The sequence below is a fragment of the Erythrolamprus reginae genome, chromosome 1, assembly GCF_031021105.1.
Source record: "Erythrolamprus reginae isolate rEryReg1 chromosome 1, rEryReg1.hap1, whole genome shotgun sequence".
In the NCBI taxonomy this organism is placed as follows: Eukaryota; Metazoa; Chordata; class Lepidosauria; order Squamata; family Dipsadidae; genus Erythrolamprus; species Erythrolamprus reginae.
The window spans coordinates 83,151,771-83,178,482 of record NC_091950.1 but is presented as its reverse complement, the minus strand read 5'-3'; the positions used below and the strand labels follow the sequence as shown (position 1 = coordinate 83,178,482).

At 39.3% G+C, this 26,712-nt stretch overlaps 1 protein-coding gene across 1 annotated transcript in view; it reads left to right on the top strand.

The window, feature by feature from the left end:
• PLCB2 (phospholipase C beta 2) overlaps window positions 1-26,712 on the top strand; it is a 79,226-nt gene that overhangs the window by 51,018 nt on the left and 1,496 nt on the right. Inside the window, exons 20-31 of the mRNA XM_070756707.1 lie at window positions 3,043-3,207; window positions 5,694-5,793; window positions 7,620-7,724; window positions 10,414-10,496; window positions 11,628-11,712; window positions 11,907-11,963; window positions 14,621-14,834; window positions 17,090-17,261; window positions 19,069-19,145; window positions 19,359-19,451; window positions 21,146-21,203; window positions 23,483-23,569. Of these exons, the coding sequence (XP_070612808.1) occupies window positions 3,043-3,207; window positions 5,694-5,793; window positions 7,620-7,724; window positions 10,414-10,496; window positions 11,628-11,712; window positions 11,907-11,963; window positions 14,621-14,834; window positions 17,090-17,261; window positions 19,069-19,145; window positions 19,359-19,451; window positions 21,146-21,203; window positions 23,483-23,569 (1,296 nt within the window). The remainder of the gene's footprint in view (window positions 1-3,042; window positions 3,208-5,693; window positions 5,794-7,619; window positions 7,725-10,413; window positions 10,497-11,627; window positions 11,713-11,906; window positions 11,964-14,620; window positions 14,835-17,089; window positions 17,262-19,068; window positions 19,146-19,358; window positions 19,452-21,145; window positions 21,204-23,482; window positions 23,570-26,712) is intronic.

The window sequence follows — 26,712 nt, the reverse complement described above, 5'->3', positions numbered from 1 at the left end:
AAAAGATACATTTGTCAAGAATCATGAGGTACAACACTTAATGATTGTCATAGGGGTCAAATAAGCAATGAAGAAACAATCAATATTAATAAAAATCTTAGGATACAAGCAACAAGTTACAGCCATACAGTCCTAAGTCGGAGGAAAAGGATGATAGGAATGATGAGAAAAACTAGTAGAATAGAAGTGCAGATTTAGTAAAAAGTCTGACAGTATTGAGGGAGTTATTTGTTCTTGTGTCTAGTTGTCTTGGTGTGCAGTGCTCTGTAGCGATGTTTTGAGGGTAGGAGTTGAAACAATTTATGTCCAGGATGCGAGGGGTCAGTAAATATTTTTCCCACCCTCTTTTTGACTCGTGCAGTATACAGGTCCCCAATGGAAGGCAGGTTAGCAGCAATTGTTTTTTCTGAAGTTCTGATTATCCTCTGAAGTCTGTGTCGGTCCTGTTGGGTTGCAGCACCAAACCAGACAGTTATAGAGGTGCAGATGACAGACTCAATGATTCCTCTGTAGAACTGTATCAACAGCTCCTTGGGCAGTTTGAGCTTCCTGAGCTGGCGCAGAAAGAACATTCTTTGTTGTGCTTTCTTGATGATGTTTTTGATGTTAGGTGACCATTTTAGGTCTTGAGATATGATAGAACCTAGAAATTTGAAGGTCTCTACTGTTAATAGTGACACAAATAGACTAGTTTGCAATTTTAAACAAAATATCAGTGTATCTATTCTATTGCAATAGAGTATTGGACATGTACCACCTCATATCCAAGCAGAACAAACCTGTTTGAAGTCTTCTCACTGAGTAAGCTTCCATATGGCCATGGTTATATTTGACTCGGAATCTGGTGTTCTCCAGCAGCTGGAAATATTCCCAAATCAGTCTCTCAGTTCTTTGAATTCCTCATGTTCATGTAGCAGTTGGTGTGAACATCTAATCCTTTTTTAAAAAACATAATTCCTTTTCCTAGAAATACTAGCGTCACAATGTTTAGGAAGGTAAATGTGTCACTAGAACTAAAAAAAGCAGCTCAGAGAAGAATCCTTGTATTCAGGTAATACCAGCCGTGAAATCTCTATCAGTTCGGGAAGCGCTCGCCTGTGTGCCACTATCATGCACACTTTTTCACCCTCTGCACATGGGCAGAAGGCATTGTGCATGTACAAAGGATTAAAAAAAAGAAAATGGCGACATCCGGGTGGGTGGGTGGAGCCTCATGCTGCCACCCAATAACAGCTTTCCAAACAACAGATGGCCACCATTACCGCTATGCCCATACCAGGCCGAACTGGGTAATACGGCTTATATAGTGTAATTTCACTGTAAATACATAAACGTTACACAACTTTTGAATTTATGCTTCCAACTCAAGGGGGGGAGCTGTTTTTGAAGGGAGTTATAACGTTCATTGATACTTTATGTTAAGCTTCAAATTACCTGATTACTAAAATGTAGAAAACTAAAGAGAAACTAAACGAAAACACTTCTGAGTAATACGACACACTTTTCTTGTCAAGCACTTTTTGATTCAAAAAGCATTCAGTCATGCATTTCTACGAACAGCATTTTGCAGTAATATTGTCCCAATAGATAGATGAATTTGTGAGATAAACAAATATGGTCTAAGAAATAAGTGTAATATAAGACTAATGGATCTTACATAAGCTAATAGGAAGTTAACTTGAAGGATTTAAGTAACATATTTTTTGGAGTATAGAACACACCTTTTTCCTCCCTAAAAGAGGCTGAAAATTTGAGTGTGTCTTATACTATGAATGTAGCTTTTTTGAAGCTTTTTTTCACAGCCCTAACTAGATGCTAACAATCTTCCCAGCTTCCTACTCCCTTTGAAGAAGGTTTTTTTCCTGACCTAAGTCTTTGCAGGCTTGTTTACATTCCTACTTCCTCTGAAAAAGGCTTTTTCAGCCCTAACCAGGGGATAAAATAATGTGTTGAAGCTGACCAGGCTAAGGACGCTAGCTAGATGAATACCTGGTAGGTAGATTTCCCCACCCTATTTTCCTCCCCTAAAAGTAAAGTGCGTCTTATACTCCAAAAATACGGTAATGCAAATACATTGAAAGGTTGTTACTAGTGATGGGCAAACCCAACGGTGTTCGGGTTCGGCAAGTTCAGATGAACTTTACGCAAAAGTTGGCCGAACCTGAACCAAACCCGAACCCGAACAGGGAATCCCACCAAGAGATTCTGGGGGCGGAGCTTTGACGTCACGTATGCCGGCAGGTTGCGAAGGATGCCAAGGTGATCACTTCCTGGATTCCATGGAATCCAGGAAGTGATCACCTTGACGTCCTTAGCAACCTGCCGGTGACGTCAAGGCTCCGCCCCTGCAATCTCTTCGTGGGAGGGATTCCACAGCTCCTTCAAAGGGAGGTCTTCACGTAAAAATAAACACTGTTATTTTTATGTGAAAGGACCGCCCTTTGCTTGCAGCGCCACTGCAGTGTCCTTTCACGTAAAAATAACAATGTTTATTTTTACGTGAAGACCTCCCTTTGAAGGAGCTGGGGAATCCCTCCCATGAAGAGATTCCAGGGGTGGAGCCTTGACGTCACCGGCAGGTTGCTAAAGACGCCAAGGTGATCACTTCCTGGATTCCATGGTGACTTCAAAACTCTGAACGCCGAACGCGACCCCGAACTTTGCCTGAAGTTTCAAAAAAGTCGGGTTCGGCATACCGAACACTGCAAAATTCGGTATGGACCAGAATTGTGTGGGTTCGGTACGCCCATCAGTAGTTGTTACGCATGACACAAAAGCGAGAATTATTCAATATGTGACTGTACTTAATAGTTTTTACATGAACAGAATATTGGAAATAAAACAAAATGAAAGTTATCTATTGCCGCAGAAACATCCACACTGTTTGGGAATGTAGTTCTTGGCCTGATCTGGCTCAAAGGCCAGATTCAACCTGAGAAACGTTATGTGTGCCTCTGGCCAAAAGGAAATAAAAAAGGACTTAAGAGCTAATGCTGAATCTTTATGTAATAAATTACTCTGCTGTTCTTGTTCCATGCACAGGTAATTTCTGGCCAGTTCCTTTCAGAACGCAGCGTGAAGTCCTACGTAGAGGTAGAGTTGTTTGGCCTACCAGGAGATCCGAAGCGTAGATACAGAACCAAAGTGACACCAAATGCCAACTCGATCAACCCTATGTGGAATGAAGACCCTTTTGTGTTTGAAAAGGTAACAATCCTTAACATGATAATGATAATGATAATGATAATGATAATGATAATGATAATGATAATGATAATGATAATGATAATGATAATGATAATGATAATGATAATGATAATGATAATGATAATGATAATGATAATGATAATGATAATGATAATGATAATGATAATGATAATGATAATGATAATGATAATGATTTATTAGATTTGTATGCCGCCCTTCTCCGAGGACTCAGAGCAGCTCACAACAAGTAAAACATCATATACAAATCCAATGTTAAAATAGTTTTTAAAACCCCTATTAAAAAACAATCATACAACCCAAAGACACCATACATAAAATCAAGACAGCTAAGGATATATCAATTCCTCCATGCCTAGTGACATAGATGAGTTTGCAAAAGTTTGCAAAAGGCAAGGAGGGTGGGGGCAGTCCTAATCTCTGGGGGGAGCTGATTCCAGAGGGCTGGGGCCACCACAGAGAAGGCTCTTCCCCTGGGTCCCGCCAGACCGCATTGTTTTGTCGATGGGATTCGGAGAAGGCCAATGCTGTGGGACCTAATCGGTCGCTGGGATTCGTGCAGCAGCAAGCGGCCCTGGAGGTATTCTGGTCCGATACATAATGTTGTGTCACTTCCAAGGGTACTATGTCTGCTGTTTCCAGGTCCAATAGGCATTTAAGGCAGGGGAGAATCATCTATTGTTCTTGATATAGGAAGCAGTGTAAAAATGAAATTAAATAATCAGGATCAGCAAGGCATTTTGAGAGTAAATATTAGAATCATCACTTAGTGATGGGATTGGGGAAAATATTCAGGAACAGATTTCCTTGAGTAAGAGCCGTCCTCCTCAAAAATCCCAAGCAACAGAGGTTGTTATAATTTGTCATTTCTAAGACATGTTTTATGGGCAGAATAATTTGCAGACTTCATTTCCTTGTTTCTAGTGACCCTCTCAGGTGCTCGTTAATATTTCAATGCTGCAAATGGGAAATGTAAGGGAAAGTGATAAATATTCAGTTCAAAGCTTCTACTTCGGGGGGGGGGGAAAGCCCTCCTAAAATATGTCCGATTGAGGGTTACAAATTCTGTGCTTTCTTTAAAAAAGAAATTTAACCATTTGCAAAAGCTCAGGATCACAACGTATGGAAATATATGCCCCTTTCATTGAATTATAATCTTAATTATTCTGCATATGAATTACAAAGCATTTGTAACCCCTAGTATGAATATAGATCAGTGTATCAATCAATGTAGAACTATCTTCTTAAAATTAGGAATGCAGAAATCAGCCATATAGAGATCAGCAGTGGTGCTTATGTAGTTCATATTGAATCCCATTGGGATTGGGTGGCATAGAAGTTGTTCTGCTGGACTCTCTGGTAGGAGCCTCCCAAAAATTCAAAGGTACAAATTTCAGACACACACACACGTTTGAAAATTCAAAACAATGTTCTTTATCACAACATTCAAAATAAACTAAGCACTCTTTTTGTATTGCAAAGAGCACTCGTCCCAAAACAACCTGGTAGTTTGTACAAGTCTCTTATCAGTTCATGAAGAAAGTCACAGCCCTTCTTCTTCCACGAAGTGAAACACACTTTGCTCTGCTTTGGTTTCAAAGTGGTGAAAAGTCAACAAAGGCCAGAGTCAGCAAGACATTCGTGAAACACAATGATCAGATAATTCTCCACAAAGGCCAAACCCACACGCTGCTATTTATAGCAGCAGCACTAATTACAGCAGCCCCACCCAACTACAGGTGGCCTCATTTTCTCTTGTAATAATCCTTTAGTTGTTGCTTCCTATGCATCACTCTACGCATGCGTGGATGTGTCATTAATTCTTGTTCAGAATCCAGAGAAGATACAGATGATTGATCTCCTCCTGGGCTGTATGCCAAACTCTCCTCCTCCCTGTCACTCAGGCCTCCTTGGTCAGAGGAGACTTTGTCGGCAGATTCTACTGGGAGCAAAACAGGCCTGCGGCATGTGGATGTCTCCCCCACATCCACCTGCACATTCCTTGGGGCAGGAGCTGGGCCAGAGCTAACCACAACAGAAGTCAAATTAATAAAATAATAAAATAAATACTGTCCACAGTGATTTGCTTATATATCTTGGCTATGTTAGACAGGATCAATCCATATAGTGAACCCTCCTGCATTTGGGTGACTGATCTTGAAGCTGGCAGAATATTTCTTTTTTTTTAAAAGTGATATTATTCCTGAGCTAAGCTGAATCAAGAAATGAAAAAGCAGCTAGTGAAAAGGAATTGCTGGGGATGTGAGGGGAAGAAAGGGAAAGAGCTCAGCAACTTGCTCTAAAAATCTAAGCAAGCCATATCATCCACAAGAACATAGAAGAGAAGCCCTTTTTAGATATGAAAGTACAGGAGATAAGGGGACTTCCAAAGTGTAGCTATGTAAATAGTTTTCCCCACCTTGGGTTTTTTAGATTACAAACTATCATACATTTTTTTTCTCTGCCAGATTTTGATGCCAGAGTTGGCTTCTCTCAGAATTGTAGTTTTGGAAGAAGGTGGGAAGTTTATTGGACACCGCATTATCCCAGTTACTGCTGTGTGCTCTGGTAAGACTTGACCATTTTTCCTGACCAATGAACTTGACTGTTTCTCTCCATCCCTCCCCCCTCCCTCCCCCCCCCCAGTGAAGGGCTACCAAATTTTTTACTACCACACTGTGGGCGTGGCTAATGCAGGACGCCCTGTGTTTTCTTTCAACATCTTTCAGTGCAAATTGGGTGCTCTGGGGTGAAGCTCCATTTTTGCTACCCCCACTTAATTCTCCCCCCACCCGGTCCGGGTAGCAGCCTCCCCTGCTCCCCGCCTCTCTCACCACAACCTTAGGGTGGCTTCCCATAAATCAGTGGTCCCCAAACTACGGCCCGTGGGCCACATGGGGCCCACTGAGGCCATTTATCCGGCCCGCCAGTGAGTGACAAGAGCACAGGGAAAACAGAGAGAGAGAGAAAGAAAAGGGAAAGCGAGGGAGGGAAGGAGAAGTGGAGAGGAATGAAGGAGGGAAGGAAGGAAGGAAGGAAGGAAGGAAAGAAGGAGAAATGGAGGGAACAAGGAAGAAAGGAAGGAAGGAAGGAAGAATGAAATGGAGGGACAGAGGAAGGAAGGACTGTTTGGGGGAGGTAATTTTTTTAAATTTTTCTCTCAACATACATTCAAACAACACAGTGTACCATCTAATTTTCCGTGAATAAAATGTGGTATTTTGTTAGTAACTAATATCAATCATCAAAAAAGTTGCAAAAGGTTTTTTTTCTAATTTTGTCATCCAGTTACATTCATTTTCTTTTAATTAAATTCCCTCCTTAATGTTCCTTCAAAAAGTGCAACACCAATTATATTTCTAACTTATTAACCATTATGCCAAAGTGCTTCCTTCTTTCTTTATACATTTTTCATAAGCCAAGAAAACCTTGTATAGCCAATCAGATGTTAACAAAAGAAAATTAAAAACAAAACATAAACATATATGAATTTCAGATCTTCTCCCCCCTCTAAATAGTACGTTCCCATTTTGTTTTTTACTTTAAAACAAGGTATGTGCAGTGTGCATAGGGATTTGTTCATAGTTTTTTTTTATAGTCCGGCCCTCCAACAGTCCGAGGGACAGTGAACTGGCCCCCTGTGTAAAAAGTTTGGGGACCCCTGCCATAAATTGTGATGTCCTTCATACAGCTAGATGAGAAGGCTGGCTGAAAGCCATCTTTGTGCATTCCTCAAAAACAAAAAGTACTCAAGTAGGATCTCCTTGTAAAACTAGAAAATCTGAACATTTTATTCATGTCTAATTTATTACAAATAAAAGTAGCATCACGGTGCTTTAACCCTACTCAGGGCCAAAAGATCTGAAATTGAGGGTAGAGAGAACTATAGGAAATGTACTAATGTGTGCCACCAGACTTTCCTCATATTTTTCCCCTTCTTCTTATATTTGAAGAAATGCATAGAGAGCGCATTCCTTAAGGCAGTGTTTCCCAACCTTGGCAACTTGAAGATATCTGGACTTCAACTCCCAGAATTCCCCAGCCAGTGAATGCTGGCTGTGGAATTCTGGGTGTTGAAGTCCAGATATCTTCAAGTTGCCAAGGTTGGGAAACATTGCCTTAAGGAAACAAATATATATTGTGAGGAAATGCTGAAGGACTCCTTTCATTTTCTTGTTATCCAGTTCACCAGAGTTTAGGTATTTCATCATAAGTGATTTCTGAGAACTTTGGTATGAAACTGGTACACAGTTTACAAAAGCAGAAATAATATGATAACAAAGAACCTACAACAATGCTGTTTTTCTGGGCAAGCTCATTGCTTTTGTTACTGTGGCATCCAAATTGCCACCACTATATATTCTCCTACTGGATTAATCCACTTTCTTTTTTAGGCTACCATCATGTTTGCCTTCGTAGTGAGAGCAACCGGCCTCTTACAATGCCCTCTCTATTTGTCTATGTGGAGATGAAAGATTATGTTCCTGATTCATGGGCAGGTACAGTATTCTGAAAGTGAAAGAGCAGGAGAACTTATACTTCAGTTGCAGGTGTTGTAAGGAATATCCTTCTGAGTTCAGTTCTAAGTGGGGGAAAAGACACTGGGTTCATGGAAGTTCATGGAGGTTTAATGGTGGACAGGAGCACTTGACATGAGTTCCTGAACAGAAAAGGTGGATCACATGCTTCCAGATGTTGGGTGAAGAGAAAAAAGACCGAGATGCTGAAAGTTCTTCTTTTATACCCTCTCTTGGGCCGCCGCCCCGGGGTCCTCCTCCTCCTGTGCTAGAAATCCACCGATTGGCTGTTAGGCTCACATGGCGCCATGCAGGGGCAGTTATGTAGGCTGTGTTTTTTAGTTCAAGTTTGTCTGAGCCTTGCTGGGTGATGGTGTAATGAAAGCACTTTAGGCAATTCCTAATATGGTTGAGTGAAGGAGGTAGATCTTTGTTATGTAGCATAGCCTGGTTCAGGCTATTAACAAAGGTGCGGGGAATGAGTGAACTGGGCCATTCCTTGATGACACATTGACAAAGTGGGGATTGGTAAGAGTGAGTCTTTTTCCTTGCCTAAAAGCTTGTTTCTGGGGATACAGTGTTCCCTCGATTTTCGCGGATTCGAACTTCGTGAATAGCCTATACCACGGTTTTTCAAAAAATATTAATTAAAAAATACTTTGTGGGTTTTTTTTCTATACCACGATTTTTCCCGCCTGATGACATCATACGTCATCGCCAAACTAATAATTTTTGCAAATAAATAACAAAAAAATTAATTATTGTTAATAAATAATTATGTTTATAAATATCAGGATCACTAAGTGTCTTATTCAATGGTGAGTACCAGTAATAATGGTGAATAAAGGGAATGGGAAATGGTAATTATGGGGTTTAAAGTGTTAAGGGAAGGCTTGTGATACTGTCCATAGCCAAAAATGGTGTATTTACTTCCGCATCTCTACTTTGCGGAAATTCGACTTTCGCGGGCGATCTCGGAACGCATCCCCTGCGGAAATCGAGGGAACACTGTATTCTATATAATATTCTGCCTTTTTAATCTTCCCCAGGATATTTCATTTTTCTAGAAGAGGGGTGGGCGCTAACTTCCTACACAGGTGTTGTTGTTGTTTTTAAAAAAGGTGGCTTTTACTCTTTATTGTTAATAGTTTTGATTTGCTTCTAGATTTATAAATTGAGGCCTGCTGTATATTGGCTAATTAAAATTATTTGCAATACCTTCTGTATGAAGCCTGTTGTAAAGATTACCTTAGTTAAAATTGTGAAATAACTTGAATGAGGCATTGGATAAGGTGTTTAATTAGATAGCTATGAGGGTCTTAAGGCAGCCTTCAGTAAATATGTCAATCTTATAATAATTGTTACCAAAAGATAATAAATGTAGGAGATTAAGGAATGGCTTTGAAGGATAGGAGGAAGAGCTGTTACAAAGACAATAATTAGACAAACACAACTTACTGTGGCCTAGAGGTGGAGCTCTTGCCTCACAATCAGGTGGTTGTGAGTTCGATCCAAGGTAGAGGCAGATGTAGGGTCTCCTGCTTGGGCACGGGGTTGGACTAGATGACCTGCAAGATCCCTTCCAACTCTGTTAATCTGTTACGTCCAGTTCAAAAAAACTAAATTGATAAAATGCCCCAGATAAGCCCCTTTCTCATTCACACAGGGAAAAAATGAGAGAGGATGGGAGCATACTCAGACATTTATTTATTTATTTATTTATTCATTCATTCATTCATTCATTCATTCATTCATTCATTCATTCATTTATTCATTTGTCCAATACACAAATACATAGGAAGAAAAATAGACATGTAGTAATATATATAAGGGTAAAGTGAACTTAGAGGAGAGGATATAGCTGTTCCAAGAAAAGTAATTTTAGACCTCCGTCTGGGCTTTGATTTCCTAGACTGGTCTAATTATGGAGGTATGGAGTCAATAAGAACCGGCCTATATTGCCATTACTTGTAGCAACCACAGGGTGTGTTGTTCCTCTTTTCAGCTATTTATCAGTCTCCCAGGACAAGAGATGGTAACGTAATGCCTCCTTCAAATTGATCTTTGCTCTTGGATAAACCCATGCAGCTTTCTTGCCACAAGTGATTAGCCCTTGCCTTACTCTGAAGATTATTTATTCATTTCCCAACTGAGCCCACAGAACTGGTATTCTTCAGAGAATTCTATCCAAACATAACCAGACCTTATTTGATATTTTTTTCAGCTATTGTTCTTATTTGGTTTCTGATCTCAGACAAGTCAGCCAAACAGGACAAAGAGAGGGAAGATTTAAAAGTCTTTTTTTTTTTTTGCTTCTTTTCCTAGCTGAAGAAGGGTATATAAGTCCTTCTCAAGAAAAACTGTGAATGAGGATGTATGTCGGTCAGCATTGTTCTAAAAATACTGCAATGTTTTGCAAGAAAAAATACATTTTGTTGCTCATTTAAATGATGTATCTTTGAACTGATTACAAGCCCCTTTCAGTTTTTTCCCAGTGCAGGCAAAATGCAGAAGCTTAGCAATCTATTACTGCAAGTTTTATGTCTTGAATTATTTTTATTAGTTGGTTTAGAATAACAGAAAGCATATAAGAAAAGGCAAATATTAGTAAAGGAAGTAGCAATCAATCAGTAGGAGATAATGATATGATATTGTACTATTTTTAAAATAGATCTCACCATGGCTTTATCCAATCCAATAAAGTTTTTTAATGCACATGATAAAAAGATGAAGAATGCAGATGCCAATAATGAGGTGAGTTCTCCAAATAATATTTTGTTTGTATAAATTTTGTATTATAGCTCAAATCAGGCTACTACTGATAGAAGTTAAGTCACCATATTCCATCTTATTTGATTTTCGGTTTTAATTTTAATTTTTTGAGAATCTAACATGCCTCTTAATAGCAACCAAAGAATAACAGAGATCAATTATTGTAAAGAGACTATTAATAAAACGGGCCAAATGTTGTTTTGGAATCATAAAATTAATATCTGAAAATACTTCAGTTAGGATCAAGAATGTTATCCATACATTCTGAACAGTTATCTGAAAGACAAGAAACATCTAAGAAATTGGAATAGCAAATAGTTTATAGATAATTCTTGTTAATGACTGGTTGCTTAATGACCAAATTAATAATGGCTTCAGAAAGGGTGGTTTATGGCCTGCAAAGTACTTCCAAGCACTTTTTGCAATCTGGAGGGTTCAGGGAAGCTTCTTGAAGCCCTGAAGTGCAGAAAATAGCACATCAGGCAAAACGGAAGTGTGTTTTCCTAACTTCCGACTTGTCCATTGGGCTGGGCGTTTTTTTTTTGCACTCTCTGGCTTCAGAGAAGCTTCCCTGAAGCATCCGTAGGGTGAAACGGCCTTCCCTAAGGCTGGAAATCTGCTGACCAGCACACACATGTGCACCAAAGCTGACATAGGGCAACTTCATGTGCCATCCAATATGGCTCCATGCGCCACCTGCCATAGGGTTGCCATCACAGCCCTAGAGGCTTTGCAGTATATTTTGTATTGTGTTGTTTTGTCTACTTTTTGTGTCTTTTTATGTCACTTTTTAAATGTAAATACCTGAATACAAATTATTATTTTTTTAAAAGGAAAAAGGAAATAACATTTTTCAGGTTGAGAAATTTTATTCACTGGCAGTATTTTGACATGCGCTACCCTGAAGAATGATGGTGGAACATCTCCACTTCTTTCATATTTTATAGATGCTACGATACTTCATCTTTCTTGCTGCTTTCATGCAAGAACAATAAAGTTCCAAACTAGAATAAAAAAGCAAGAACGATATAGGATTGGGTAGGAAGCAGCCAATTTTTCCCCAGGATCTATTTTTGCACTGACATCAATTTTCTGCTGAACTTTATTTTATAGAAATCCACACCAGAAAAGGATCTTTCAATCAATGGGATACCTAACATCCTAGGAAGCTATTGCAGTCTTTCAAATGGCCCTGCAGGTAATGCTATGGAAATGATAGGAGCTGAGAATGGGAGAAAAGCACATGTTGAAAATAGATAGTGTAGCTTCCTCTGACAAGAAGTAGGATCAACCCACATTGCTGGAACTAGTTGATCATTCTGACCATAGTAAAAAAATCTGTTATAAAGGAATAAAGTTTTAGTCCACTATGATGCTGTTTTCATTCTCCAGGAACCTTGATTACACCAAAAGAAGGAACCATGAAAGAAGCTGCAAAATTAATTACAGGTAAGAAAGCCCTCTCCTTTTAGCAATCTGACACAATGTCACATGTAAACAGATTTTATACAAATTGTATTTTTGGACTATAAGACGCACCAGAGTAAAAGGCACACCAAGATTTCAAAAAGGTAAGTAAGAACAAAAGTTTTTGTCCTCCCTAGCCCCCAAAAGCAGTCTGCAAGTCTCCCAAACTCTTTGCCCCATTTTTGTGAAAAATAGGTCCATTTTTCATAAAAATGGGACATGGGGCGGCACTTTGGGAGGCCAAAAATGGCTCTATTCAATGTATAAGACTTCCACCCTCTTTTGGGGTGGGTGGGGGGGAAGGTAGATCTTATATTCCGAAAAATACTGTATATCATTATTACACAATGTGTGGTGATTCAGCCAGAATATGATGCATTCATATCAATTGATGGGCTTTATCACATTACTTTTCTGACCTAAATGTAGCACACAAAATTATTTGCTACAATGTCCTATATGTCAATGACTACTTCAGCCTCAACTGCAACAATACACAAGCTCACAATAGATACAAATGTAACATAAACCATTCCCAAATTCGACTTCAGCAACAGAGTGATCAATGCCTGGAATATGTAACCTGACTCTGTAGTTTCTTCCCACAAACCCAAAAACGTAGAACTGTTCGCTCAGCCACCTGCTCTTTAGATCCATACCCCTCCTGCTGTCTCCTTCTACGGAGCAGCTGTCCAGAGCAGATATGGTCAATCTCTCATCCTCTCATTATCCAGACAAGTTTCAATGGACCAGTCTACTCCCATGTTTCTTGGTCTTTCCTGCAGTCATTAACTGTCATCAGTTTGTCATACCTCCCCTGAAAGTTAGCTTAAAAACAAAACAAAACAAAAAAAGGAGAAGATACATTATCTTCATCCACCAAGTTGTTTCCTTCCTAGCGTAGAATAGAGGACAGAGCACCAGATGTCCCGTTTTTCATCTCTATTCTGTTGCCATTATGAACATAAAACAATTAAGGCTGAAATAACCAAAGGTCACTCTCTTTGGGACCGCTCTTACTAATTACTCACTGTAATGGTTCTGTTTTCTCTGGCCTGTTTGGAAGGGCGGTGTTGTAAATTCTTGCCCATTCATGCCTCTCTCCTGATTTTACCTACTTTTTTCCTGTTTTGCCAGTTATTCTTTTTGTTGTTTGCTGGTCTTTAATAAATAAACATCAAGCTATATTTTTACTTGCTGTACTTGTACATTTGCTCGCTTATTCATATTGAGTATGCTGGGTTCAAATTTAAAATTATGGTAATATTCCAGCAACATAGAGGTTTTGCTTCCACTTAGAGTACAGGTTGATGAAGTTGTCAATGCTTATGATACCTGGGAATTATGGAAGAAGGTGCCCCACTACATTGTGGAAAGGACCAATTTCTCCCCTCCATGATTATTGTTTTAAGAAAGTTTGAAAACTTCACTCCAAGTAAGATAAAAATCCAGAAAAAAGTGAAACATTAGTGCTTTGCAGAACTTGGTTTACAATGTAAAAGCATTTTTGCACATTGGCCCCAACAATCTGGTCCTCACTTTACCAACCTTGGAAGGATGAAAGGCTGAGTCAATCTTGAGCCTTGACTGGATCAAATTCCAGGTATGGGTAGAGTTTGCCTGCAGTACTGCACTTCAACCACTGAACCACCAGAGTGTAAGAAGAAATTACTCATTTATTCAGAATAATGGCTAGAATTCAAAATGGAATCACGGAACCTAATTTATAAGTGGAAGAAGAGGTGCCACTAAACCAGTTACCCATTATGCCATTTCCATGTCCAGCTGGTAAACCCAGCTAAATTTTTTAATTTAATTTTTTACTAAATCTGCACTTCTATTTCTACTAGTTTTTCTCATCATTCCTATCATCCTTTTCCTCCCACTTAGGACTGTATGACTGTAACTTGTTGCTTGTATCCTAAGATTTTTATTAATGTTGATTGTTTCTTCATTGCTTATTTAACCCCTATGATAATCATTAAGTGTTGTACCACATGATTCTTGACAACTGTATCTTTCTCTTTTATGTACGCTGAGAGCATGTGCACCAAAAACATTCCTTGTGTGTCCTATCACACTTGGTCAATAAAATTCTATTCTATTCCATTCCATTCCATTCCATTCTATTCTATTCTAAATGGACCAACCATTGAGCACCATTGATGGGGATCCCCTTCAAAACCATCAGGTGGTTTTGAAATTTTTACAAATTCACTCTAGAGCAGGGATCCCCAACCCCTGGGCCATTAGGAACTGGGACAAACTACCAGCGGACAAGTGAGCGAAGCTTCATTTGTACATGCATGGGATCTAGGTTGCACTTGGAACCATTCCCCACCATCACTCCGTAAAAGACCATTTTTCTTCTGAATCTGGTCCCTGGTACCAGAGAGGTTGGTGACCACCGACATTCCTTAGTGGGATCTGTATTTGGGGGGTTTTCTTACGTTTGAAGTGCTGAAAAAGACAGAATATATTCATGCAACAGAAGGTATTGAGAGAATTTAGGGAGGTATTTTCTCCCTATTGAGAGAAAATAGGGATAGTAAATTAATTGTGGAAAAGAATCCTTCAAGACAAAGGCAACCTAGTATCTTATTTCGACTGATGGATGTCTTTTTCATTCTGTGTTTCAGAGCCACAGACAGCCAGCATTGAAGAGATACAGCAGATGAAAAATTTTGGGAAGCTCTTGAAAAAGCAAGAAAAGGAAATAAAGGAGTTGGAGCGGAAGATGACGAAGCGCAAAGAAGAATTATTACAGAAATATGCTGCTTTTTTCACGGAGGTGGTTTGCCAGCTTGGCAGAAAAGAAATGCCATGCTCATCAAGAACTCCACGAAGAAAAAGGTAGACTTTAGTTCAGAAATAATAAAGCAAAGAGTTTCTTATTTGCAATTAGAATAAAACAGTGTTTTGTTGCATTACAATTGTGTCTTTCTGCCATCTTGGTGACATAACATGGAGCTCCCTGGTGGTTCCTCATCTAGAACTAGACTAATTTGATTCTGCTTAACTTGTTAGCATGCTAAATGGATTGTGACCAACTCATAATGGTAGGCTCAAGCAGAGGGCGTGCCACTTACCTTTACTTTCACTCAGTGATGGGCTCCTATGGGTACGGTCAGGTACGCAGTACTGATAGCAAAATTTTGGGCTCTGGGTATGTTTTGCCTATTGCATGAGATTGAATGTGTATAATTTTAGAAGAGCTGTGTGTGTGTATGTGTACATACACTTTATATAGTAGACTACTACCCGGACCGGGGGGAACGTAGTGGGGTAGCGAAAATGGAATTCCACTCCATGGCACTCAATTTGCACTGAAAGATGTTGAAACAAAATGCATAAGCCATGCCCACAGTAAAAATTTTAGTAGCCCGTCACTGCTTTCACTGGATAAAGTTGGCTCTTCTATGACATGTGGACTTCAACTCCCAGAATTCCTGAGCTAATATGATTGAAACTCCCAGGAATTCTGGGAGTTGAAGTCCACAAGTCATAGAAGAGCCAACTTTGCCTATCCCTGTGTTAAGTCAAGCAAGAGAGCTGGAGAAATGGCATTCAACCACTAGGCGTGTAGTTGCCTGAAACCGAATTCTCTAGGCATATTTTTCTTCCTATTTTTCCATGTTCCACCTTCCTGGCCTGTAGCTCAGTTCTTCCAACAATATAGTGCAGAATTTCTTGCTGGCTAGTATTGAAAAACTGGATCAACTCCATCTCTCTGTATCTATCTGCAGCATATATAAAAGACTACAGTCTGGGGCAGTGTTTCTTAGCAACTTTAAGATGTGTTCTTAAACATCTTAAAGTTTTTTAGATTGAGAAACTGAGGTAGGAAAAGGAAAAAAATGGGTTCCCTTCAGAAAAATAGACATGGATAAGAGTGCTTGTGTGCATACATTCAATTTCTAAGTCCCCTAATTCCACAATCATTAAGTTTTTCCTTTTTCAATATTGGAGAGAGGTGGAATATTTGAATGGCTACTTACAAGACAAATGAATTTCTATGTAGGTACTTTCTAGTGTTTGAATGGCAGTTCTGGTGCATTTCTTGAAATCTTTTTTTAAAAACTATATTCATCTCAAAAACATTCAATATATGAAAGGACACTATCCAAACAATAGGAATGTTATGCTTTTGCAGTGCAGAGATTTGGTAGAAATTGGAATATGGTGTTATTGTGTATTATCCTTATTGCGGGGAAAAAGGTGCGGGAAGCAGCCTTGTAACCAACTGGTTTGTTCCCAGTGCTACTCAAATGTGCCAAACAAGAATGTTATGAAATATTGATTGATTGATTGATTGATTGATTGATTGATTGATTGATTGATTTTGTCCATTGCACAATGAGAGTTATATTGGGTATACACATAGTAAATATATAATGAAGGTTATAGAGGATATACTCATAGTAAAATATATCTAAGAAAGAATAGAAGAAATAGGAATAAAATATATCAGTGAAAGAATAGAATAAATATAGGAAAGAAGAATGGTACAGGAGATATAGGAGAACAATAGGACAGGGGACAGAAGGCACTCTAGTGCACTTATGCACACCCCTTACTGACCTCTTAGGAATCTGGATAGGTCAACCATGGATAGTCTAAGGGTAAAGTGTTGGGAGTTTGGGAATGACACTACAGAGTCTGGCAATGAGTTCCACGCTTCAACAACTCGGTTACTAAAGTCGTATTTTTTACAGTCAAGTTTGGAGCGGTTAATATTAAGTTTCAATCTGTTGTGAGCTCTTGTGTTGTTGTGGTGAACAGGCATTATACAGGTCCAGACACCAAGCAGAATTAAATGAAAATATATATAATCTTTACTTTCTGAAATGGCAAGATCAGAGCAAGAAATTGCAAATTTATCTGACATACAAGCAAGTTTTTGAATGACATACTAGCTGCTGGATTGCTGTTATTTTACTGTTTTGTCAAATAGTACCTGTCTATTGAGGAAGCAGTTCAAAAAACTGTAGAGTATTCCTGATGACTCTTTCATTTACTGATCTTCTCATGGAGTAGAAATCATGACAATATGCAGTACAGTCAGGCCATTTCTGCCTTTAGACTGAGAATTGTTGCTGTCTCTGAAGTTGCAGGATAGTTTTGGATGAAAGCAGCACAAAGGGAAATGCTGCAGAGTTGACCGAGAATGCGGATAATAAAATAATGGAGCTAAAAGAGAAATTGGAGGAAGAATTACTCCACCTGGGAGAGGAACAGTATGATGCAATCTGGAAGAAGAAAGATCAGCATGCCATAGAGGTATAGTACCTATATTTGTAGTAACATTATTTTATTTAATTACTTAATAAACAGCATTAATGAACCTGAATCTTTTCATTAAGGCTGCATTATTATCCATGCTAAGCATGTCAGATGGCTTTAATAAACCCAACCCCAAATCTGCTTTTTGAATTTGCATTATTGTTTTGGGGGGAAAGCTCATATTGTGTGTGAATATGGAGGCCTTATATTACCAAAAATAATTGTATTTCTGGGGTGCTCAATTAAATGGATATGTCAGAACTGATCATTCCTTGGCAATTCTCAAGAAAATTTATCATTTGAGAATTTCAGATCTCATCAGTTTCTCCCTTCTGCAAATCTGTGTAAAATACAAGTTCGCTCATTTTCTCATACCCCAATCTCCAACATGGCTGTATATTACAAACACAGCTTTGGGAACATATGGAGCCATTAAATTAATCCATTTTTGTGTCATCCCTAAGGTAGGAAAGTGGCACATTCTCCTTTCCCCCTGTTTTCCATGTTCAACTTTCCCATTGTGGTTTTCGAAACCTGCTTCAAATGATTGGAATGATGTAGGAAGTTGTAGAAAATATTTCAGGGAGAAGAAAGGATCAAGGCTGTCTTCCTCCTGTAGGAGCCTCTATTAAATCTGAGTCCCTTCTGTGAAAAGGTTCCTCCTAGTTCCATCTCAGGATAAGGTCTATGGAGACTGTCAGTCATCCAGGTCATGATGGTTGTCACAATGTAAAAAAGATATTGAGACTCTAGAAAGAGTGCAGAGAAGAGTAACTGAGATGATTAGGGGACTGGAGGCTAAAACATGTAAGGAACAGAAACTAGAATTGGGTATGATTAATTTAATGAAAAGAAGGACCAGGAGGTGACATGATAGCCATGTTCCAATATTTAGGTGTTGGCACAAAGACGAGGGTATCGACATATTCTCCAAAGTACCTGAAGGCAGGACAGGAATGGATGGGAACTAATCAAGGAGAGAAGCAACCTAGAACTAAGGACAAATTTCCTGACAATTAGAACAACTAACCAGTGGAACAACCTGCCTCCAGAAGCTGTGGGTGCTCCAACACTGGAAGTTTTTAAGAAGAGGTTGGGCAACCATTTGTCTGAAGTGGTGTGGGGTTCCTGCCTGAGCATGGGATGGATTAGCCCCAAGGTCCCTTCCAACTCTGTTATTCTATTTTGATTGTCCCAAAGCTGCTTTCTCAAAAAGCAATTGGGCTTTCTTAGTTTTTCTTGAAGACATCTCACTTCTCATCCAGGAAGCTTCTTCAGTTCTCAGTACTTTGAAAAATCACCTTTGGGTCAACTTGGGATAATGTTTTAATAAATAAAACCCTAAATGGCTCAGGGCCAGACTATTTACGGGACTGTGTCCTGCCTCATACCTCGCTGTGGCCAGTAAGGGCCCACAGAGTCAGCCTTCTCCAGGTCCCTTCCGCCAAACAATGTTGGCTGGTGGGACCTTGGGGAAGAGCCTTCTCTGTGGTGACACTGACACTTTGGAATCAACTGCCCCAGAGATCCATACTGTCCCCATCCTACCGGTCTTCCGGGAAGCCATTAAGACCTAGCTTTTCCGGCAGGCCTGGAATTTGGAATGACTATATGTATGCATGGTTTTTAGGACATTATATATTGCTGATTACTATTGCTGTATTTTTATTGTCTTAGTATTTATGACTGTTGTTAGCTGCCCTGAGTCCTTTTTGGAGTGGGTGGCATATAAATAATAATTAAAAATAAATAATAAATAATAAATAATAAAATAAAATATTTTCCTTGTGCTTTGTTTAAACAGAAAGTTGCTAAAATGTTACAGCTTGCAAGAGAGAAGCAAACATCTGAGCTGAAGGCACTAAAGGAGTCTTGGGAAAGGTAATAATAAAATTATTATCCGTGTGTGCAGAATTTTTCTATTCGTTTTTGTAGCTTTTCTTCTCTCAGCCTTATTTTGTCTGTCCATTGTCAAATCTGTGCTTTATGACCTTGAAACCTTCTGTGATCGGAGTAAAAAAGGAGCGAGCATTTATTATTAACTACAATACACCGTTAAATTTATAAACTTCAACTGATTATCTTCCTTTACAGTGACACTAAAGAAATGAAAAAGAAATTAGAGGTGAAGAGACTGGACAAAATCCAAGCTGTGTCTAAGAATGCTGATAAGAGTGCACAGGAAAGGTACATTTTTGAACTTACCCGCAAACGTAGCTCTTCTTAATGGATTTGTGGTTTTTAATGAAAAGGGAACTTTTAAAATAAATTCATAGGTTGTCGTTGTATGTACTGTATTGAATTAATGTTCGAACCTAATTTAATACCTTAAAATACATAATTTTAACCTAGTGCATACCAAGCTGGAAAATCAAGCTTGACTCCCCACAAAACCAAGCATGACTCCCCACGTGAAAAGTGCTTTGTACTCTCTTGATTTAGAGTCAACACCTACTTTTGAGCATGAGAAAGAAGCCACTCTCCCCACTTGAAAGCTTAAAACATGAGAAATATGGGCGTAATATGGTTTGGTGGGCATGGCAGGAAAAGGATACTGTAAAATCTCCACTCCCACCATCTCCACTCCAGGGGAAGGTTACTGCAAAATCCCCATTTCCTCCCAATCAGCTGGGACTCAGAAGGCAAAGAATAGATGAGGGCAGGGCCAGTCAGAGGTGGTATTTACTGGTTCTACTTCAAAATTTCTGCTATTGGTTCTCCAGAAATGGTCAGAACCTGCTGAAACCACCTCTGATGCCTTCAGGTACGAGGAGTTGTATATGTTAAAACAATCAAGATTTTAGTCAGGCCTTCACATCTCCTCTCCAGCATGTTTGCAAATGAAGATGGCTTCCATGTTCCATCAGTCCTCATTGAGTAAGATTTTAACATAAGCTACCTTGATAAACCATGACGAAGTTGGATCATTTGATGAGATGAAGGAGAAGAGAGGAGAAGGAATGCAAGCCCAAAACTGCTTACAGTAACTATACCTGGCAGATTCTAAGTACAGTGATACCTCATCTTACGAACTTAATTGGTTCCGGGACGAGGTTTGTAAGGTGAAAAGTTTGTAAGATGAAACAATGTTTCCCATAGGAATCAATGGAAAAGCAATTAATGCGTGCAAGCCCAAAACTCACCCCTTTTGCCATTTTTGTGCTGCTGGGATTTCCCTGAGGGTCCCCTCCATGGGAAACCCCACCTCCGAACTTCTGTTGCCAGCGAAGCGCCTGCTTTTGCGCTGCTGGGATTCCCCTGCTGAGATTCTTCTGCAGCATTGGAAAAACACGGAAGTCTAGAGGTGGTGTTTCCCATAGAGGGGAGCCTCATAGGAATCCCAGCAGCGCAAAAACGGGTGCTTCGCTGGCAACAGAAGTCCGGAGGCGGGGCAACACAGTGGCAGCGGCTTGGGTTTGTAAGGTGAAAATAGTTTGAAAGAAGAGGCAAAAAAAATCTTAAACTCCGGGTTTGTATCTCGAAAAGTTTGTATGACAAGGGGTTTGTAATACGAGGTATCACTGTACTTTGTTTCCTTGGTTTCTTAATATGCTGCTTCTTCACTTCAATCTGCTAATGATCAGTATTTTAGTCTGAGGGCTTTATTGTGGCCACCTGTCCAGAACAAATAATAAGCAGCCCATCTTATAGATGAACCTGCCATCTAGAAGTGCTCAAGTGATTGATATAATTTAGCCAGTCCTATACTAGAGTTTGTAAGAGGCTTCTCTTTCGCAGATAGAAAATATTGCTTTTTCTATATCAAAATTATTTCTGATTTTAAGTGATTACATATGCTATGAAAATATCTTAGCTGTAAATCTAAGCTGTAAATTTTAAGTACAGTAATGCATAAGGTTTGATTTGCTTTTTTCCTAAAGGTTAAAAAGAGAAATCAATAATTCACATATTCAGGAAGTTGTAAAAGCAGTCAAGCATGTAAGTAGCTTTCTGGATTCTTTCTGTAGCATCTAAAAGAACAATTATTAGGTCTGCCTTACTGATTTGGGCAAATGCTGTGTCCAGAGATTTGCAAATGCTTCCTTTTTGGGAAGGAATCCTCACTTGGTGCTAATCCAAATATAAGATCCAAATCCAAAGGGGCTCCCACAGCTTTACCCATATCCCTAGAAGAAGGTTAAGAGCTTGAGCTGCAGTGACACAATAGTACTGCAGGCTAGTTCTGCTGACTACCAGCTGACTACAATTTGGCAGTTCAAATCTCGCCAGGCGCTCAAGGTTGACTCAGCCTTCCATCCTTCCGAGGTGGGCAAAATGATGACCCAGATTGCTGGGGGGCAATATGCTGACTCTGTAAACTGCTTAGAGAAGGCTGTGAAGCACTGTGAAGCAGTTTATAAGTCTAAGTGCTATTGCTATTGGGCTCTGACCCTCATTTACATCATGTGTATTTCATTTCTCTCTTTTGGAATCTTTTCAAAGCTATATTCCCACTGCAGTATTTTATATGGTGCCTGGAGTAGCTTCAAACCATAAGTTACAGTGGCCTTGATGCCCATTTCATCTTTTTCCCCCCTGTGATTTGTGTGGGTGTTTAAACATACTGAAGTTTTCAAATTTTGGACAATTATCCACCTGCAGTCCAGAGTGACATGTGATGGACATAAGTGTAATTATTCATTATAAGTAGTGATGGGCGAACCCAACGATGTTCGGGTTTGGCAAGTTCGGACAAACTTTACGCAAAATTTGGCTGAACCCGAACTGAACCCGAACTCGAACCCGAACAGGGAATCCCTCCCACGAAGAGATTCCGGGGGCGGAGCTTTGACTTCACCGGCAGGTTTCTAAGGACGCCAAGGTGATCACTTCCTGGATTCCATGGAATCCAGGATGTGATCACCTTGGCGTCCTTAGCAACCTGTCGGTGACGTCAAACCTCCGAACAATGAACATGACACCAAACTTTGCCCGAAGTTTGAAAAAAATTCGGGTTCGTGTTCGGCATATCGAACACCGCAAAATTCGGTACAGACCCAAATTGTGCGGGTTCGGTTCGCCCATCACTAATTATAAGCAGAATAAACAAATTGGAAGTAGATTAAAGTCATAACACGAAGAAACAAAAAAAGAATAAATAAGTACATTTATTTTAAATTAAACATACTTCCATTTGATCAAGTTAATATAACTCAATATTAAGGCTATTAAGCTCAGGTAGAAATGTAATCAATCAATCAATCACTCCAAATAAACTTTCATGGGGCAGAATTTTAATTCATTGATGTTTTTTCCAATTTGCAGTTATTATGAGTGAATAATTCCACAGGAATAAATGTTTGAGGAAAGTTATTACCATTTTCAAATTGGAACCTAAGCAATTGACCATTTGCCCCACCCCTCAGCTTAGTCACCCAATCATAGAAAGTTTCTCACCACCTTAAGACATTCCAAATGACTGTCTGTGCATGAGGAAAACTGATGTCAGGTCAGCTGTCTAGGCATAATGTCCTAGGCAGAGAAATATATAATTGGGATCAAAATGTTATAAAACGAAGAAAAAAAGACATTGAAACATTCCTCTTATCACCTGTGACATCGATTCTAAATCTCAGCAGTCATCGGTTTCAGCATTGATGTATAGCAAAGTATTTGTAGTAGTACTTTAATGTTCTACCGGTTCATTTAGTAACCATTCGAAGTTACAATGGCATTGAAAAAATGTGACTTATGATCATTTTTCACACTTACGACTGTTTGCAGCATCCCAATGGTCATTCAAAGCTTTTACATTCGGCTGCTTGACAAGTGGTTCATATTTATGATGGTTTCAATATCATGTAATCACATTTTGTGACCTTCTGACAAGTAATGTCAACGGGAAAGCCAGTTTAACAACATTGTTACTAATAACTGAACTGATTCACGTAACAAATTGGGCAATAAAATGGGGTAAAATCCACTTAACAAATTTCTCACTCAGCAACATAAATTTTGGGCTCAGTTGTGGTCATAAGTTGAGGAATTCCTGTAATATTTAATAGCAAAACACCACTTGTCATATATCTAATATTTATAAAAATCATACTGGAATATGGGGCTTTGGGAGAATAAGGAGGGACTGGGAGTTATAATACCTGGCAGACTTCATCACTGGTGTTGTTGTATCTACAGAATGATACTGCACTGAGATGTTGCATTTATATAATTGCATGGAAGGTTATTCTTTCTAACTTGAATGTTTCTCTTGCTTCAAGATGAATGAGAAACAGTCAAGGCATCAACAAGTCTTGGAAGCAAAGCAGTCAACCTGCCTGGGAAAAATCAAGGAAAAAGAAAGCCAGGTATCACATAAATAATTTAGAGCAAATGTCCTTTCAGAATTATTTATTTTATTTATTTGTTTGTTTGTTTGTTTGTTTTGTCCAATACACAATAATACACAATGAGGGTTATAGAGGATATAAACAGGTAGAATATTTTTTTTTCAATATTTTTTTATTAATTTTCTTAAAATTAACACACAGACTTACAAACATTCAACATAAAGTGTGGGGATGTAACTTCCCCGCTTTTCTCAAAAGTATAAATGCAGATACAGAAAAAGGAATACTTAGTTAAATACATAATTCAATACTACCAATGCAAAAATATCTAATATAGAAAAGTTGATATTATAAAAAAGAAAAATAGTTGTAACTAGTATAAAACCAAACAGTCTTATCAATTCTATGTATATAAACTAATTCTAGTATTATTCTTAAAAAGAAAAAGGAAAATTTAAACGAAAACATCTATATTTATTTTTAATTTTCTGTTTGTTTTTTTTTCTTATCTATCCATACATAAACTTTGTTCCATGTTTCATAAAATTTCGTTTCTTCTTGATCGTTTAAGCATCTTGTCATCATATCCATTTCCGCACAATCTAATATTTTTGTAATAACTTCCTCTTCTTTGGGGATATTTTCCCCTTTCCAGTTTTGCGCGTAAATAATCCTTGCTGCTGTGAAAATATGTATAATTAAATACAAAATTTCTTTTTTGTAATTTTGGTTAGTAATTCCTAGTAAGCAGAACTCCGGGGTAATTTCTATGTTTTGCTTTACTATCTCTTTTGTCATTTTCTCTATCATTCTCCAATACATTTTAGCTTTGTTACATGTCCACCATTGGTGGTAGTAGGATCCTATTTCTTTCTTACATTTCCAACACAAAGGTGATGTCTTGGGAAACATTTTTGCTATTCTACTTGGTGGGAGATGCCATCTATAGAACATTTTAATTTGATTTTCTTTTAAAGAAACTGATTTTGTCATTTTCCAGTTATGCATCCAAACTTTCTCCCATGTGTCTATGTCTATTTCTTTGCCTATATTTCTACACCACAGTATCATACTGTCTTTTAAAGTTAAATCAATATTCTTGTGAGCAATCAAGTATTTGTATATTTTCCCAATTACTCTGTTTTGATTTATAGTAATTAAATTACTTAACAAATTTTTATTTTTATTAAATATATAAAGTATGCTGTCTTTCTGGTATCTAGATCTAATCTGTGCATAGTGCCACCAATCAATTTGTATCCCTTCCTCTTGTAATTTAATTCTAGTTTTTAATTTCATTTGATCATCTAACAAGTCTTTATATCTTATTGTTCTTGTATCCTTAATAGAGTTTGGATGTATTATTGCATCTAATGGGGCAACCCAATCCGGAATTGTTAAGAAGTGGTTTTTCTTTATATCTTTCCATACATCGAATAAATATTTTCTTAGTGTATGTCTTTTAAAATAAGAATGGTTTTTATCTTTATCATACCATACAAAGGCATGCCAGCCAAGCATAAGGTCATATCCATCTAATTTTAATGTTCTCTTATCCTCTAGGGCAGTGTTTCCCAACCTTTTTTGAGCCGCGGCACATTATTCATGTTTTCAAAATTCTGGGGAACACTGAAGGGGGGGCGGGGGGGCTAAAGAAAAGTTTGGACAAAAAAAATATCTCTTCCTCCATTTCACTCTATTTCTCCCTCCCTCTTTCTCTCTCTTCCTTCCTTCCCTTCTTTCTCTCCATCCCTCTTTCTTTCTTTCTTTCTTTCTTTCTTCCTCTCTTTTTTGCTCTCTTTCTCTCTCCCTCCTTCCCTCCCTCTATGTCTTTCCCTCTCCCTCCTTCCCCCCTTTCTTTCTCTCTCTCTCTTGCTTGCTTTCCCTCTCTTTCTCTTGCTTTCTTTCTCTCATTCTCTCTCCCGTCCTTTTTCTCTCTCTCTCTTTCTCTCTCATTCACCATGCCAGCAACAGAGAGAAAAAGAAAGAGCGAGAGAGAGCCGGAGAGAGAGTGGAGTGCGCAGCAGCCATCAGCCTCCTCGCCCTCCCAGATGTCCCCAGCGCCCGGCCTCGCGCCGCCTCCCGTTAGCCTGGCCGAAAGCCACACAGTCCCGGACTCCCGGATCGCTCGCTTCTCCGGCAGCGCGGTGCTTTCCTGGGCAGATGGCTTTGCTGACCGGAGAAGCGAGCGATCCGGCAGTCCGGGACTGTGTGGCTTTGCGCCATGAAGAGAAAACGGCAGCAGGGAAAAGTCGGCCGTTTTCTCTTCATGGCGCAAAGCACCGTGGGGAGGCAGGGGCAGGGAGGTGCGGCAGTAGGTGCCTCCGGCCAAACGCACCCCTGGCTTCTCCGCCCTGCCCCATTGCCCGCCCGATCAGCCCACTCTCCTCCGCCGCCTCTCGCCGCGGCACACCTGACGGTGTCTCGCGGCACACTAGTGTGCCGCGGCACACCGGTTGGGAAACGCTGCTCTAGGGTTATCCAATTTTTAATCCATGTTAAGGCGGCTGCCTGGTAATATAATTTCCAATTTGGGAGGGCAAAACCTCCCCTCTCTTTTATATCTTCTAACATATTTATCTTAATTCTAGCCTTTTTGACTTGCCATAAAAATTTTCTAACCACATTTTTTAAAATTTTTTAAAAAATTGCCCCAACAGGTAGAATATATTAAAGGGATAATAGAGGAGAAAATAAAGGAGTGAACTATAACTATGAGAGAATAGCAGAAAAAGATATAGGGATAGAAGAGAAGATATAGGAGATATAGGAGAGACAATAGGACAGGGGACGGTAGGCACTCTGGTGCACTTATGTATGCCCCTGGCGACAAAGGTGGGTTTTTAGGAGTTTGCGAAAGGCAAGGAGGGTGGGGGCAGTCCTAATCTCTGGGGGGAGTTGATTCCAGAGGGTCAGGGCCACCACAGAGAAGGCTCTTCCCCTGGGTCCCGCCAGACGGCATTGTTTTGTCAACGGGACACGGAGAAGGCCAACTCTGTGGGACCTAAATGGTCACTGATATTCGTGCGGCAGAAGGCGGTCCCGGAGATATTCTGCTCCGATGCCATGAAGGGCTTTATAGGTCATAACCAACACTTTGAATTGTGACCGAAAACTGATCGGCAACCAGTGCAGACTGTGGAGTGTTGATGTGACATGGG